Source organism: Prosopis cineraria, unplaced genomic scaffold, assembly GCF_029017545.1.
Source record: "Prosopis cineraria cultivar Desert tree isolate PC_DT_omini unplaced genomic scaffold, ASM2901754v1 PC14, whole genome shotgun sequence".
NCBI lineage: Eukaryota > Viridiplantae > Streptophyta > Magnoliopsida > Fabales > Fabaceae > Prosopis > Prosopis cineraria.
In genome coordinates, this window is record NW_026555345.1 from 24,065,460 (window position 1) to 24,082,917 (window position 17,458).

At 33.9% G+C, this 17,458-nt stretch overlaps 2 protein-coding genes across 5 annotated transcripts; both read right to left on the minus strand.

Annotated features, from left to right (window-relative positions):
• Positions 1 to 220: 220 nt before the first annotated feature.
• Positions 221 to 7,537, minus strand: LOC129293226 (probable pre-mRNA-splicing factor ATP-dependent RNA helicase DEAH4). 3 transcript variants are annotated; one of them, XR_008589118.1, is made up of 17 exons: positions 7,176 to 7,537; positions 7,007 to 7,099; positions 6,804 to 6,908; positions 6,314 to 6,531; positions 5,916 to 5,968; positions 5,694 to 5,810; positions 5,090 to 5,181; positions 4,468 to 4,554; positions 3,993 to 4,207; positions 3,652 to 3,744; positions 3,230 to 3,353; positions 2,902 to 3,046; positions 2,467 to 2,536; positions 1,897 to 2,054; positions 1,495 to 1,670; positions 648 to 1,106; positions 221 to 543 (listed from the first exon to the last, which is right to left on the minus strand). XR_008589118.1 is itself a non-coding variant. In XM_054931064.1 (16 exons), exons 1-16 carry the CDS (start codon positions 7,373 to 7,375, stop codon positions 956 to 958), a joined length of 2,097 nt encoding a protein of 698 aa, XP_054787039.1. In that variant the 5' UTR covers positions 7,376 to 7,537; the 3' UTR covers positions 221 to 955. The 3 variants fall into 3 exon arrangements, 2 of the variants coding, with proteins under 2 accessions (XP_054787039.1, XP_054787040.1); XM_054931064.1 differs by having other exon boundaries at positions 221 to 1,106; XM_054931065.1 differs by lacking the exon at positions 7,176 to 7,537 and having other exon boundaries at positions 221 to 1,106; positions 7,004 to 7,026.
• Positions 7,538 to 11,317: 3,780 nt separating this feature from the next.
• On the minus strand, positions 11,318 to 16,355 carry LOC129293867 (uncharacterized). Of its 2 annotated transcripts, none has more exons than XM_054931983.1 (4): positions 15,953 to 16,355; positions 14,490 to 14,765; positions 13,452 to 13,589; positions 11,318 to 13,107 (listed from the first exon to the last, which is right to left on the minus strand). In XM_054931983.1, the coding sequence occupies exons 1-4, from the start codon at positions 16,265 to 16,267 to the stop codon at positions 11,554 to 11,556; spliced, it is 2,283 nt and encodes a 760-aa protein (XP_054787958.1). In that variant the 5' UTR covers positions 16,268 to 16,355; the 3' UTR covers positions 11,318 to 11,553. The 2 variants fall into 2 exon arrangements, with proteins under 2 accessions (XP_054787958.1, XP_054787959.1); XM_054931984.1 differs by having other exon boundaries at positions 15,949 to 16,060.
• Between the last annotated feature and the right edge of the window lie 1,103 nt (positions 16,356 to 17,458).

Genomic DNA, 17,458 nt, shown 5'->3' on the forward strand with positions numbered 1-17,458 from the left:
GAAAGAAATAGACCAGTCCGGATTACACCCGACAAAGAAATTAAAATAAGTATAATTACGAGATGGGTGAAAATGACTGCAATTATATGAAAATAGCTAACTATAAGATATATATCGTCCTCCCTCAATTGGAAGTTTAAAATTCGGCAGGCATACGCAATAGCTAACCAGCAACCACCATATCATCCAAAAGGCATTTAAAAACAGAAAACTCACCAAATTCCGAAGTGACCTTTTATAACGTTTATCTCGGGAAACCAATCAGGAAAACAAATAATTTTCTTTATTTTCCCTCAGAACATATTTGTAATGATGGTTCATCTTCATCCTCGTCGTGCTCATTGCTTCCCTTAAAACGCGTCAACAGTGTATCATTTTTGTCTTATAGTTAACAGCGATATTAACTAATTATATATTGATAGTAACTTTCATAGGCAAAGTGAAATTTGCATTTTTCTAGAGAGGATTTATTGTCTTTCCTTTTGCAATGATCGGTCCAATCGTCTGACCTTTTCATTTCCAATTGCTTCAAAGGGGCCAAGCCTGTGAAAATGCAATGCTTCCTGATATCAGTTCAAATTAACCGTCCCCAGTTCACCTGCAAATGTGCTCCCTCGTGGTTTCATGTACTTGAAAAAAGGACTTACAGATCATTTCTCTGATTTCTCCTTCATTGCATGCTCTTCAAGGGGTCTAAAAGAATCACACACACTTCTTCAGCCACTTGAATCAATGCACCCAAGCAGCATCAAGCCACTAATGCGTACAGAGCAGAATCTTCCAAGGTTTGCTGGAGATAGTTGCTTGAGGATGACAGACATGACGGAGCACAGAACTGGATTAACCAAATGTCAGATCATGCTGGTTCAATATACCAGCTACTCTGTCACTCTAAAATTATCAAACTGCCAATCATGTCAAGATCACCACCATCTCCTCATGTGTATATGGGTAGTCATTTCTTGCCTTTGCGAGCAAGAAACCGTTCTCTAGCAGCTTGGATTTGGCTTTTACGGTCATCAGGAATAGCGGCAACATTGGCACCCTTCTTGGGCAAATCTGGAGCTTTTTCCTCGGGTTCCTCATCAATGTGACCAAGTCCACCACTGCTTCACATAAAGGATTACAAAATAGAATCGACAATGAGTATGGTCCTTCAGAAAAGGAACCAAAAACAGTCACATGCAAAACCTGTCCATTTTCTTAGAAAGGTTGCAATCTTAACAAACAGACTAGGAAAAACATAACTTTGTATTTTTGCACTTTGTTTGCATTTTACTATTGGTCTTTACACTTTTTTTCCTCCCAATATTTTAAGTCCCTACACTTTTATTTTTTGATACTCTAAGTCCCTACACTTTGTTCATAGAAGGACCTAAAACATTGAAAAATAAAAATATAGAGACCTAGAATATTGAAAAAAAGTGCAAGCACTAATAGCAAAATGCAAGTAAAGTGCAAAGATCTAAAATTATGTTTTCCCAACAAACTAACCTCAATTTGTGGACATCTAGGGTCCCAAGCTTGTTGATAATTGGCATAACCCATCTCATCTCAACAGAACACACGTTTCTCATGTATGGACGTGGAGTTGCAATCAGTTCATGGTACACAACATAGTCTGGGAACTTTCCCAGTTCGTCTGGTTTAAGCACAGAGGATGGATGCACCTACAATAAAAGTTTTGGGTCATTAATTTAATGTGGCTATGAATTCACTATTTAGTCAACAATTACCCAAAAAAAAAAAGGGATACCGGTTCACCTAGTGGGGTTTGATTATGAGAATATGGAGTTTAAGGGCAGTTCTTTAAGAAGAAATAACATCAACAGAATCAGATCATCTACCAAAGAAAAACAACTGACACATATCACAGTAAGCGACATGTATTAATACCTGAACTACTTGGGCTTTAAACCCCAGAGTTCGATAACCATTATGATGAATCTTCCTTTCAGCCAGCTGATTTGCAAAGCCTACACACAAAGCCTTCCTCAAATTTTTATAACCCTGCTTCTCTTCACTTTTTCCATGTGCTCGTACATCCAGGGGTCCTATTGCAGAACAATATCAACAGGTAAAAAGCAATTGCTAACAAGACAGCACGGTAAATAGTTGAGGGATTCACTAAGTTTGAATAAAAAAAGGGAGGGGGAAAAGGATAAAAGGACAAAAAGAGAGTACAGCTACAACCACCAAAACCTTGAGCATTTCTTCTTTCGTTTCTTCCCTACTTTCACAAGGAAATAAATTTCATTTGCAACTGCTTGTTAAGATTAAAAAAGGCATAGTGGATTTGCAAAGAAAAAAGTTGAAGCGGAGGGATCTGATAGTTTTCTGAGTTCTGACGTTTAAGTCAAGACATGGGAATAAATATGCTGCGAACTGCTCAAGCAAAAATACATCCATTGACAAGCAATAACAAAAAGGTTCTAGTAAAATTAATCAAGAATTTAGACTACAAACCCTTAGCTATTTTCTGCATTATCTGGGATAACTGTTTACGAATGTCTTTGACAAACAACATCCCTCGCACCTGCAATCAGTTAATTCTGATAATTATAAAAAAATTTGTTGCAAGGAAACATATCTAAAATGTGTTTCTTCTTTAATGGGAAGGATTTTGCTCAAGAGAGCTTGACCTCCTAAACGGTCACGCTACCACTGTTTGACACCTCAAAATGAACGATTATGTTATACATTTTGGGGATCTAACAGCAGAAGAGCTCAACCTCATTTCCATTGCATTCCCCTAATGAATTCTGGATATGTACTCTCATGAAGTACTTACAGAAGAATCTCTGAGAAATGCGATATATTTTTCCCCCCTTTTAAATGCTACTATCATCTTTATTGAACAAGTGAAATATAACATACACAGCTAGAATCTATTAAAGGTACCTGCAAATCATTGTCTTTACACCAACCAATGTCATAATCACTCTGATCCCAGCGCTCAAAGATCTGCAGCAACTGAATGTGGTCGCCGAAACCTGAACCATCAGGAAGGTTGGACATGGTGTGTTTCCTCTTTTTCTCGGTCTTACTGAACATACAAGGAAAGATACGAAAGCTAAGTTACTTAATCCTTATTAATACATAATTGAATAAATCATAGAACCAGAGGGATACACACTAGATTTTTCTCACAACACTTTCCAAGAATAGAGAAGATAAAGTATTTCTACATGATATAATCAAATATAAAAGGAACTACAGCTGGCTCAACCTCCACCCTGATAACAATGATGTTTCAGCTGACAACATGGCAGCAACTGTCAAAGCTTGAGATAAGCAACCATAATTATTTGCCTCCATTAAAGTTCTTGATAGAGAAGGTTCTAACGGAAGCTCTGTATTGTAAAGGGGGAAAATCAACAAGATCAGATTATATAGAATGATAAGAATACTTGAGCAACCTCAGAAAAGAAAGGATGACATTTTGTTTACACTGAGCACAATTCCCATTGCCAAGCACAAGTGAAACACACTTAAATGACAATACTGCCAACAACTGACATTATCTACGGAAAAGAAGTACACTAGTGGAGTTAAAAATCTAGGGTGCAAATTGACATGGCAAAACAGTTCAGCATGTATTCGTGCAAAACCTCAACATTCACATTTAAAATGCAAAGAAAAATATAATACCAGCCATTTTTTGTCCAACATTTGTTATTGTTCCATGTTCATCAATAGCATCAATAAGATATAATTGCTTCAAGGCATCTTCCAAAGTCTCAGCTGCAGGAAACCCAGTCAACAAACCAGAGCAAATCCCATACAATCACTAACTTCAAGGATCGAGAATATCATAAGTTGAGAGACTAAAAGCAGACACCATCTAATAGCATCAATTTTTTTTTTTGGTTATGTGAAACAGGACAATGAATAGACTTTCAAGGAGCAAGTTGAGAATTGATCAGTCTTGACAGAGTAGAAGTGTCATTATACCAAACATTTATAGTTTTTTTTTTTAACAAAAAACTTACACGAAGGGGGATCAAGAAAGTCAAATTTGAGGATATCAATATCTGGGAGGTCCAATGACTTTAAGTAGAGAACACAGCCAGCAAGAGAAGATCTCTGTATCTCAGGCACTGTAACATCTAAGAAATTGTCCTCATAAACTTTGGAAGGGTACAGACGGTAGCATTTCCCTGGACGTGTTCGTCCAGCCCGTCCAGCGCGCTGACTAGCCTGCACTCTGCAAGGTCACAGTTTACTTTAAATCATTATGTTTAAGTTTTAGAAATTTTATGTCAAAACATTTAAAGAAAACTAAAATGATTAACACAAGAAATATTTTTCTCTTGGAGCTCTGCAAAATCTAATGGTTCTTCAGGCAGCCAGCAAGCACGAACCAATCTTTTTCAGAAAGATAATAAGAATCCAATTTCTTTCGTGCAAGACGTATTATATCTATTCTTTGAGCTACAATGAGATATGCAATTATTGGTTGCTTACTTGCTAATCTGGACAACATCAAGCGAATACATGCCAGTTGATGGATTGTACTGCCTTTGCTTTACATACCCAGCATCAATAACATACCTAAAATCCACAAGATTATATAAGAATCCAACCATAGTCAATTATGTGCCTGATCAAAATGAAAGAGGAAAGTGCTGTTATTGTCATCTTATGAAAATGTAGCTTTGAGCTATTTGGTCCCAAAGTTAGGCAGCAAATAAAATAACATTTAAAAACTAAATATTAAAAAAAATTAAAATAAAGTATGGTCTGAAAGATAGAAGTTAAAATGTATATTTGGGATCGCAAGAATTTATTTAACTTAATAACTATTTTTTAATTATGTAATTTTTAGAATACAAAAAATTGTTGGAATTTTAATTTTTTTCAAAGAACAATATTTGAAGCAACAAGTGGATTATAATGGGGGCATTCCAAACATTTTTACTATGGTGACTGAGATGCAAACAAATGGGCTACAGAAAAATAAAAGCATTTGTATTTGTTATCATTATTATTGAATTTACCTTTGAAGTGATATATAGATAGTCACCTAACCGTTCATGTCATTAGTTATGTATTAATTGTCAAATAATATAAGTGTCACTATCCTTACACAACACCGTCAACAGTCAAGGAAGTTTCAGCAATATTTGTTGCAACAATAATTCGCCTGCAATCTGGGGGTGAAGGGCTAAACACACGCACCTGCAACATCACACTGGAGATGCATCAGACTTTAAAGTGCTTAACATTGTACAAGACCTCAAAAATGCTCAATCATATGTGATATTTTTTCTTTTTCAGATTAAGCAACTTGTATGTTTTTAAACCTCAATTGCAAGCTAAGAAAATATGTCTGATGAATTACTGAGAAGCAAACAAGATAAAAACAAATCTGAAGAGGAAAATGCAAAATAAATTATTTCTAGCATTAGTTGCAGCTCTCGATCAGTCAACTTTGACAGAGAGAGAGAGATAGAGCACAAGTCCCAAAAGCAGACATACTCTATGGAAGAATACTTGTTTATTCCAACACTAACACTACACTTTCTAGGAGCTTTAGATTTAATGCATCAGTCTATTGAACCTTCAATTAAAATATGCATTCTGTAAAGAAATAAACTTAGAGTTTGATTCAGTAATTACGGTAATGGCATTCTTCCACTCTCAAGCACGTTTGTCAACTAGGAAGATTATAAAAGATGCAAACAACTTGCCTGCATTTCGGGTGGCAAAGAACCATGTAGGGGAAGGATTATAGCATCCATGCAAGAACCCTCCTCAAGGGCTTGTACTTTATCTTCTAACTTGGAAACTAATTTCTCTATATCATCCTGCACAAGGGTCATTAGGACTAATTCAATTGATACATGATGTATCATAAACTCGAACAGTAAAGAAGTAAGTTAAAGGGTGAAATCCACATAAAAGGAAACCACCTGCCCAGTCATGAAGATTAAAATATCACCTTCTGGTTGCCCAACATGTATATCTGTAACACAAACATGCTATTATCAACTGCAAATAGGTTACAACTTTGGAAATAATAAAGCTGAAATGGAATGTGTGCATGTCAAATCAACACAAAAAGGGCAGCGTGTTGATGTCTTCTCAGAAGCTACCAACCGTTCAATCAGTAAAGGAGCTAAAAGGAGTGAATATGGTTTTTCCACATCATACGAATATGGAAATTTCATATTCAAATGAAAAAAATATCCCTCTTAGCAGGTCCAATAGTCCATTTAGAACAATTTTAACTACCATTGCTCTCTTTATAAATTTTAAGAACCATGGTGATGCATTTTGGCTGCATGTCAGCTTGAAATTTATATCATACCAATTGCCGTTTTCAGAGACGATTCGAGATAGCTTGAAGGACGTTCATTGCTATAAAATATCTGCACTGGATACAACTTTCCTGGGATGGTCAATACGGGGCAATCTGAGAAGAACTTTGATACTTTGTTACCATCAAGAGTTGCTGATGTGACTAAAACTTTTAGATTAGAAGCACGAAGTCTAACCAAACGTTTCATGAGCCCAAGCAAAATATCCCTGATAGTAGTCATCCCAACCAAAAATTACATTAAAAAAAAATTGAAGCAATCAGAGACAACTTTGTCTAACATATACAAATGAGAATCCTATACTCAATCTAGTCCTCTATATAAGGCGTTTTCTAGAAGATAAAGTTGGTCTAATTTTTAAGGTGTTGTGCCAAAATATCAAATGATTTTTCCTTTTTATCCCAAGAATTGTAATAGTGGTCTCATGACTTGAGCAAAGATTTACAGTTTAGAAAATTGGGAGGTAGAAGTAAATCTTACGTATTTAGACTCCTTTCATGAGCTTCATCCAATATAATTACAGAATACTGATTTAGCTCAGGATTAGCTAGACTTTCACGAAGTAGAACTCCATCAGTAAGGTACCTAAGCAGATCACAACCATAACTTTAGAACCCAACGAATATTTTTAAAAAAAGTAATATAGAACAAAAAGGCCACCAAAACAAGCTTGATGATACTACTTAATACGCGTGTTGTCTGAAGTTCTGTCTTCAAATCGAATGGCATATCCAACTTCCTCTCCAAGCTGAACACGAAGCTCCTGTGCAACTCGTCTACGAACATTAAACAAAAAGTTTGGTCATCGATTGCACACCAAAACATTCAAACATTCTTTTAAGTGGCGTCTACCTAGCGACGGAGACGGCGGCGACCCGCCGAGGCTGGGTGATGCCAATGATACCAGATTTGCTGTAGCCTCTTCGGTGAAACATCTGTGAGAGCTGAGTGCTCTTGCCGGAACCAGTCTCGCCGATTATTACCACAACCGGGTTCTGCTCAACCGTCTCAATGATTTTCTCTTCGTATTGAACTATCGGAAGGTTTGCCATTGACGAAAAGCTCCAACCTGGCACAAATTCTGCTCAAGCTCGAGCGTATAGTGTGTTAGGATTTGGGAATTCAGATTATAATCGCAGTATGTTCTCGCGGGTTTTCTTATTTGGGCATTAAACTTCAAATTCTATATGCTAGCCTAAATCCGTAAAACGAGCTACGTGAAAATTTGCCCCCCGAAAAGCCAGGCCTGTCGTGAAATATCATCAATTTTTTAGAAAAACTTCTTATATTTTAATTTTTCTAATAATCATAATTAAAATCTTCAAAACATTTTAATTTAAGAAATTAAAATTACTTCATTAAAATAAATATTTTTTCTGCCATGAAATAAATAAGTTGTATTTTTAGGTTGCGATGTTTAGATCATGGTATTGAAAACCGGACCGGACCGGCCGGGTCAACCCGGAAACCGGTGAACCGGTCCCCTGTCCGGTCTGGGTTTGCACTTAACCCGGTGAGGGAGTGAACCGGTGTAACCCGGTCAACCCGGGTTCAACCCGGTATAACCCGGATAACCCGGTGGGTTGACTGGGTTAACCGGGTTAATATTTTTTCAGACTTTTACCCCAAAACGACGTCGTTTTTGATTTTTTTTTTCATTTTTAATTTTTCAGAGCTCTGAGTTCGGAAAAAATAACAAAAAAAAGTAAAATTGAAGTCAAAAAATAAAAAATTAGAGATAGAGCATGCTAAGTCCAAAAATATAGTATTTTATTATTATTAGACTTTTGAGTGGTTGGATTTGGTTGAATGTTTTTATAATTAATGTCTTTTTATTTAAATTGTATTATTTTAATCATGACCGGTTTGCCACCGGTTCAACCCCCGGTTCAACCCTGATTGAACCACTAACCCGTGACCCAGTGCCATGACCGGTTTAATGACCGGTCCGGTTTTACGTACCTTGGTTTAGATTGAATTAGTCGTAATTCTAGGTCTACTTCACTATAATTAAAGGACTTGACAAAATCTAAACTCACCTGAATCAAGCCAAGTAGGTTGTAAGGGCAACAAAACTTTCTCACCAAATATTTAATGCAAATGTATTTTTAACACTCCGCTACATTTATTTTTATTCTTTCTTTAGTTAAAGTGAAAAAAATAAACATAAAAAAGAAGGGGAAAAAAAAAAGAAAAAGGAAGGGTATTCATTTTAAATCTTAACGCATCTCATCCAAAATTGACATTAGTTTGGAAATGCAAGTTTTAACTCCCTTCACCAAATTTCTTTTGCTCATCAAGGGCTTAGTGATGGTTTTGGTTTCTTCAAGAAGTGATTTTGGTGGCTACCAAGCGGGCAGACAGTGGTAATTAGAGAAAAATTGAACCAATTAAATTTTGGAGGTGAGGTTGCTCTTCATTTTGATATATGATTTGCAGGGTAAAAATTGAATTTGATGGCTGCATTTCTTTTGTTAAGTTACAGCCTAGGAGGGATTTAGGAACAGAATAAGAGATATTTAGAACATGCTTTAGTATCATTTTTCTTGTATACAACCAAAACTTCTTCCAAACTAATAAGCATGAAGAAAGAATGAACGATAAATTGTAACCAAGTTTGGGGATTTTCCAATCCAAAGGTAGCAAATCTCAGCCAGTAGGGAATGCTTACAGTAGGTGAAGTAATTTGGTTTAAATAATGTTAAAAATTAGTTAAACATGATGAATTATGTAGGAAAATGCATTGAAAAAGGGATTAAGGATAAGTATGGCATTCGCAAGTGAGTCAAACTCATGCATTATTAATAATTTACAATCTAGTTGGTTAAATGAATATTAATGTGATGTTAGTAGGTGATTTGAAAGGCAGTAATTAGTGCTATTGGGGAAAGTTGCATACAGGGGAAGCTAAGCTAAGTGACTTTGGTGATCAAACTTGAAAGGTAGCAATATATATTATACCTTTATTTGAATGCATGTTTATTTGCTTTAATAAATCTCATGACTTCAATGTTTTGTGATTTATAAAAAGGAAAACATAATTTTTTAGTTACAACATTTTGTAGGCAATTTGTTATTGGTCCCTACATTTTATTTTTTATGTTTTAAGTCTCTATAATTTTTTCCATCTGCATTTTAGGTCTCTAAACTTTCAAAAAGGTGCTGATGTGGCTAACGGTGTTAATTATGCTGATGTAGGCAATAACACTGTTAATTATGTGGTGACGTGTCAGTTAGTAGCTGATATGTATTTATTTTTGGGAAAAAAAGAAAGAAAAACTTATGTGTACTTCCTTTGATCTTTATTATAAGACACTTTCAATCATTTTATGCATATTAAAAAAGTTAATTTTTTCTTGATATCATAAAATAATGATATCTACTTTCATTTTTACCATTGACTTTAAATAATGATATAATTATATTAAATACCTTATTGTTAATTAAAAAAAGATAAAACTGAAAAAAGTAGTTTAATTATTACAAAGTATCTTATATTTTATACTAAAAATTTCTTCTAAAATATGTCCTATAAATAGGACTTGAGTGAGTACTTTTTTTAATAATCAAAAAGTGAAAAAAAATTATCCTAACTCCAAACCTAAATAATATATTTTATATGTATTAAAAAATAATAAATCACTTCAAACCTAATTTTGGAACACAAAATAGCAGTAAAGACACCTTGAAATATAGGAGTGTAACAAATCTAAAAATGGACACATAACATTTTCTCATAGCTTTAAACCATATTTTTTTATATATAATAATTATTAAGAAACACATCAACTTGTCTTTCTTTCTTTTTCTCAGAAAAAAATACACATTTGCTACTAACTAACATGTCACCATATGATTAATAGTGTTATTATTCACATCAGCATAATTAATATCGTTAATGCTACGTCAGTATCCCTCTAAAAGTGTAGGGACCTAAAGTACAGATAAAAAAATTATAAAGACTTAAAATACTGAAAATAAAGTGTGGGTATTAATAGTAAATTGCTTGCAAAGTGTAAAGACTGAAAATTATAATTTTCCTTTTATAAAATGACTATGTCTTATAGTATGAGTTGGTGTTTGAAATGTGATAGTGCATTGGTAGCCAAGTGTGAAGAAATAAGCCAACTCTTTGAAATAGTTGCAGCTTATAACCTATCCCATGTATTTATGCAAGATATTTTTACAATATAGGTATCTATCAAGAAACTTTAATTATTGACTATAAGCAATTATAAGTTGTTTTTTCATAAATAGACTGGGAGGTGGTAGGTTATGATTCAAATCCTTTTATAAATAACACTTGCTATAGAAAAGAAAAAAAAGGATCAAGGGAAGCAAAAAATCAAAAGCAAAGCATGTTGTACCTAAGTATTAACGTCGTAAATGATTGCAACTACCATTCTAATTTATTTGAATATATGATACTTCTTACATGAATTACTATACCAGTACCATAACATTTGAAATATCTATTTTTATTTTTGGGGTTGAGGTCTCTTAATGTCGAACTTTATTTAAAAACTACTCCCTCTGGTTTCATTTATAAATCACATTTTAAAAAATTTATTTGATTCCATTTATAAATCATAGTCTGATTTTTTACGTAATATTTAAAAGGTATTTTAAAAATTACCCTTCATTAAAAAGAAAAAATAACATGGTATCACTTTTTGAATTTGTTAGGTAAGAGAATATTTAAAATTCTACATACGTTTATTTATTATATTTTTTTATATTGATGTAATAGAAATAACTTATAAAAAAAATCAGAAAAGTAACTTTCTAAATGAAATAATATTGTCCACATTTCAAATTGAGTTATCAATTCACGCAATTGCCAATTCTTTACAATTATTTATTAAGTGTTGTTTTTTTTTTAATTTGAATTTGCGGCGCCTGAAAAACTCGCTAATTGTATAAAAAGTTAATCATTAAATCAACATATTCAATTATTAAGCAAGCAGAAATCAGAATATACATGCTAAATAATAGAAAAGAAAAAACTCTAAACACTGTATACATTACACAAAATATTTACACATTTTTAAGGGATTTAAATCATATAACTAATATTCACATTATGAAGAGTTAGCACATCCTTCACATAACACATCCCACAAGATTTGAGATGACAAGGTTCTTTCTTTATTGTCTCCTCTAATGTCTAAAATTTCAGAGGGCCAAGACTTTGGACATTGAAAGAAATAAAAACACCCAAATCTACAGATTACGGGCTCTTTTTGCCAAAAATGGCTTCTCTTGTCACTAATGTAATCCCTCTCACCCACAACTCAGCCATCTCATTCCCACCTTGACATGCAAAATGCACCTCCTTCTTGTTCGTTGTAACCACATGGAACAATCCTTGTTCATTAAAATCATGCTTGTTCCTGCGGTTCCATCGAAACCTCGTACTGCCTCCAACCTTAGCTTCTCTACAAATCACGTTCCTCTTGTCAGATTTTCCCCACCTCAATATTCCCGAATCCCCCATCATCACTAGCAGCTTCCTATGAAATGACCCTTCACCACACTTTGTATGCTTCTTCACTCGAGCCCCACACAAGACTAATCTTCGAGCTAGCTCGTTTAATATGACTCGTTCTGCATCATTTTCTTCTGCTGATCCGTTTCCTCTTGCAAGTGAAAGTGCTGTCTCGTGTCTCTCGTTCTGGATATCACACTTGGCTCCATGAGAGATCAGAAGCTCACACATTGCTCCATGTCGTCTTCTTGCTGCTAACATTAAAGGTGTATATCCACTGTCGTCAAAAGAATTGACGTCATATCCTTCTTTTATTAGTTTCTGAACAAAATCTATGTTCCTATGACGCGTTGCACAGTGAAGAGGATTTACATCAGTGGAACAACTGCATTTCTTCTCTATTGCATATTCAAGCATAAGCTTATGAAACACTTCGCTATTTTTGTTTGCTTCAGCGAGATTAAGCGCCGTGAGGCCATGCTTGTTTTTCAGCATTAGAACATCAGCACCAGCATAAAGAAGCAACCTGAAAGCTTCTGTGTTACCTTGTTCTACGGCTATCATGGCAGCTGAGAATCCGTTACCATCTTGCTCATCTATGTTTATGTCCTTGTGTTCAATGAGCTTCTTTAATGCCTTCATATCATTTGCATGAGTTGCAAATATCGAAGCAGAAAATGCCGATGAATTGGTGGAATTGACAACACTTCCACCTCGAATCACATCCAAAATTGCCTTCTCAAACACGTCATTCCACTGAATAGAGCTTGAAATTGAAGTAACACAATCACCATATGCATTTACTAACCCCATATCAGAACCTGCTGATGCCAGAACTCTGAGGCAATCCTCATGCTTATTCCTCGCACATATCATTAAAGCAGAATCTCCAGATTTTGTCACAGAGTTCAAGTTACAATTAGTATTAATCAGAGATCTAAGAATTTTGCATAATCCAAGCCTCGCAGCCATGTGAATTGGAAGAACACAGGTTTCTTCGTTTGTTTGAATTGCCGCTTCAGAATCTGCATTACAATTTAGGAGTACAGTGACGGCTCTTTCGTTGTTACAGAGAATGGCATGGTGCAACAGGGTCCTCCCAATGTGGTAACTATTGGGGGAGAGGTGAGAGAGAAGCATGCGCAATATTGAACCAGTGGATTCATAATACTCCACAGCACACCAGGTTATAGGATAAGCCTCAGCTAGTCCTGCACCCACACGAATTTCCTCTCCTGTGTCCTTGTCCCATGACCATGCCCCTAGTTTGACCATGATGTCTGTCCTTACGCCAACCTGTTTTTTGAGGTCAAGAATTAGATAATACCTCGTTAAATCATACGTTGAGGTGGCCTAAAACAGCTGTATATATTATGTAATGAGCATACTATACCATATAATAAGTTTGAACCTTTCTTTGGGAAGAGAAGTGGATTATAGCAAGTGTTCTGTGGCAACTAACCGGATTGACTTGGAGAAATCATTTTACTGTAAATGATGTTCTAATCTTGGCACTAGTAAGAAATTCATGTAAATTTTATTTATAGTAAACTTTAGAGATATGTTATAAGTTAAAACACTAGTTTGCTAGCTTGACATAAATGACAGCGTTAATTTGTCTGCTGATGTGAGAAGCCTACCTCCAATAGTAATTTAACAACGTTAATCTGTCTGCTGACAACAGCAGCAAACAATGCATTGCAATCAACATTAACGAGAAGGAATGGCTTTGAGGATTGAAGCTTGGTCCTGCTAACTGCATTGACATCGACTCCATGCTGAAAGCATTCCAAGATATGTCATTTAAAAACCAAGCATAAATATACATATAGAGAGAGAGAGACCTCAACATAGGCATATTCCCCTTCCCGTTCTTTTATAGTACTAGCATAATTGGCCAAATAAGCCTTAATTTTCTCTTTTTTTTTTTTGCTTTCACGTGTGTGTAAAAAAGCACATTTAAGAGAGTTTCACTATTTTGAGCTCAACAAAAGCTTGAGTTTGGACTGACATGCATTGAGAGACTTAGTAATAAGTTCAAACCCTACGGATGTCATACAACAACAAATGAGAGAGAGGGAATTACAAATACGTCCCAAATAAAAGATTTATTTACAAATAAATCTCATGAATGTACAAAAATATAGTCAAATCTCTTGGGACCTAGTTATAATTTTTCTTGGGCATGAAAAAACTACACTAACCCATCTTAAAACCTGTCAAGTTGTAATTTATGAATTTTCACTTATATATTCATGAAAACGAATTGTAAACATAAAAACCTTAAAAATATCATTCTTTTCTCATATTTATAACCAGTCCTCACAAATTTACATTTGAAAAGTCATAAATTACAACTAAAATTTCATAATTTACAAGTGGACAGGGTTGAAGTTGGGATAGTGTGGTCTTCCCATACCCATGACAAATTACAACTAGACCCCAAGGAACTTAGCCATGATTTTACAAATTCAAGAAACTTATTTATAAATAAATCCCTTATTTGTAATTTCTCAAAAAAAAAATATGTTTATTCAGTTTGGCCAAAAGCAAGCCATTTTTGTTAAAACGAGGAGATTCATATCACTCACAAAAAAAAAAAACTTGTATCTCTCACTACAGACCTTGAATTTAAGAGAGAATGTAATATAATCCATGCTAAGAGCAATGGGGGTTACCTTGATGAGCACATGGACAACATCAACGAAACCTCTGCAAGAAGCAGAGACAAGGGCATAAACAGCAACCTGAGGACGAATCATGTTGGAGAGCATAAGTAGCTCAGAAAATCTGGAACGTCCCAAGCAGCTTGCTTCCACCAAAGCCTCCTCGCATGCAAGCTGTGACGCTCCTGAATTCATAAGGAGCTTCGTTACTTCTTCATGCCCTTCTCTTACTGCTGCTGTTATCGCATATCCTCGGAACAATCTTAAGTTCACCTTAGCCCCCTTATTCTGGCCCATTCAAACATCAAAATTCAAAACTAATTAACCATGAGAGAAGCAAAATGAATGAAAATTTCAATCGCTTATTTCTAGTTAAAAAAAAAAAAGATAAATCATTTGAATATTAAAAGATCAAGACAAATCATTTTCACTGAACATGTACAGTCTTTCATATTAGAACTTGATCAAGGAAACCGTGTTTCCTCCCATTTTAACCAATCTACCCTTTCATCTAATCTAATTCCATGACATCCATATCAAACGAAAAAAGATTTAGACTCAAAAATAGCATAATGCGTGTCTCATAAGTCTGCCCAATGTTAATTTAATCTTTATAATGTAAAAATTTTGTAACGAGATGTTTATAATTTTATTATTTAAAATCACATTACCTAAGCTAATTACTTAAAGTTGATGTATTGAAGTGCAAAGAAATTCTTGCGTGAACCCAATGCATCATATTATCATGCTTCCATCCAATGAAATTACATTGATTTAATCAAATAAAATCTCATGTGTTTTTATTTTTAATAATTTTATATTTAAAATAGAATGCTTATTTAATTTTTTTTTTCCCTCTTTATTATCATTAATGACATAATTAATTTCTATTTACAGCCATCTAGATGACATATTTTTATTTGATGTTGTATAAATAACGTTGAGGCACTGAACCTATGCATAAGAATTTTTGGGAATTGTGATTTTTTGTTATATAATCATTTTCTTATATTTGTCAACGTCAATTATCCAACGTATTTAGTAATGTATGGGTAAAAATAATGAATACATTTTTGTTTTATTATATAATTAAATTTAAACAATTTTATCAATAAAAGTTACATACATATATACACACATACAAATAATATATATATATATATATATATATTAAAATAATTGATAAGGACCGTCACTAACCAACTACATAAAAAATGTAACAATACATCAGGAGAAAAATTATTATCAAAACTTAAATTTATAAATACAAAGGCTTCATTGCAAAATTAAAATGAGTTTGGAAATTACGGAGGAAAATTAAGTGTTACATACTTACATTTGTTGATGCAAGATATGCGCAAGGCGAATAAAAAGCTTATCAGAAAACACAGAGACGCAAGAAAATGGCAGAAGCGAAGACCGAAATTTATCTTTCAAGTTTATCTGAGAAAATTGCTAAAGAGGTGGTTACCTACCAGTAGTTCCCTGAGCAGTGTCAAATTCCCGTTGTGAGCAGCGACAAACAGAGGAGAAACGTCGGTCTTGAACTCCTCGTACATGAACCGGACTTCATGAGGCAACTCATCGTGCAATACGATCTCCGTCGTTTTGAACCTGAGTTTCGCCGTTCCAATGAAATTGACGTCGACGAGAGGATTGGCGATGCATTGAAACGCAGAGTCTGTATCGTCGTTTAAAGCGGCATCAAGGAGGCGTTGCAAGGTCTCTGTTTGGCGATCAAAGGAGGAACGAGATGTGTGGATTGAGGAAGAGTTCAGAAGAATCGCCATTTTTAAAAGTTTTAGAAAGGCAGAGAGGAGGGAAAGCTTGTTTTATAGTGTAATTCAGGTAACTTCATATCTTGGGGATACAAAAAATGTTAACGGGAATTAATGACTGATTTGGCGCACAAAATTATTATTATTGAAATTCAAAAGGGGATGAGGATATCAATCAGTAGAATAAATAAATGAGTGTCTGGTTTTGAAAATCATGTAAATTTTCTCCTGTTCAAAATCCTAGTTACTTGGAAACCATTAATGACATAAATCTTGAATTTCAGTTTAAGGATTTGTTAAACCTACGGTACTGAAATAAAATGGATTATTAGACTGGTCACGCTGGTTTAATAGTTAACTGTCAAAATTTTAGTTGAACTATAATTAAATCAATTATAAGAAAAAAAATATGATTTATTAGTTCAACTATCAAGATTGACCCAATTTTTAATACTTTTGTTAAAGTGTTAAACTTAAACAATATATTCTCTCTACTTTTATTTATAAGTTACTTTTAATATTATACTGAAATTGAGAAAAATTTAACAAATTTTTTTTTACTTTATTCTCACTAAATATACATTTTTTTCACTAATATTTAACAGCGATAAAAGAAAAAGTTTTTAATAAAAAGTTAATAACATGTCTTATAAATATGATTAATTTTTTTTCTCAATTTTATAAATATAATTGGAAGGAAATGTGTCTCTTTTCAAAGAAGATAAAAATATTATTAACTTACCACTGAACGCTTAAATTGAATAATACAAGATCACCTTAACTTAATTAGAGATCTCAAGTTTAAGTCTTAAAAATGTAGCCAGCATGATAAATTCCTCAAGGAAATATAGTAGAGGCTTCTCCCAAAATGGGCCAACTCAATCTTAGTCTAGATTAATTTGGCCTAGCGTTTGTAGGCTGGGATACTAGAAGTTATTATGCACAAAAAAATATCATTAACTTGGCATGAAACTAAATATCTTCCTTGTCCAATAAGGTCAAAATAATATAATAAAATTATAGCTTGCTGTTTCGCACATATCAACCAGCTTCCAAAATGTAAACGGTTTCTTGAAAAAAATATTTTATTATGTTTTTAATAACTGTGCTAATATATGCCATGTATAATTATTTTACAATTAGGCCCTGCAATAAAATTATATTATGAATATTTTTTAGAAAAATTCAATCATATAATTTAAA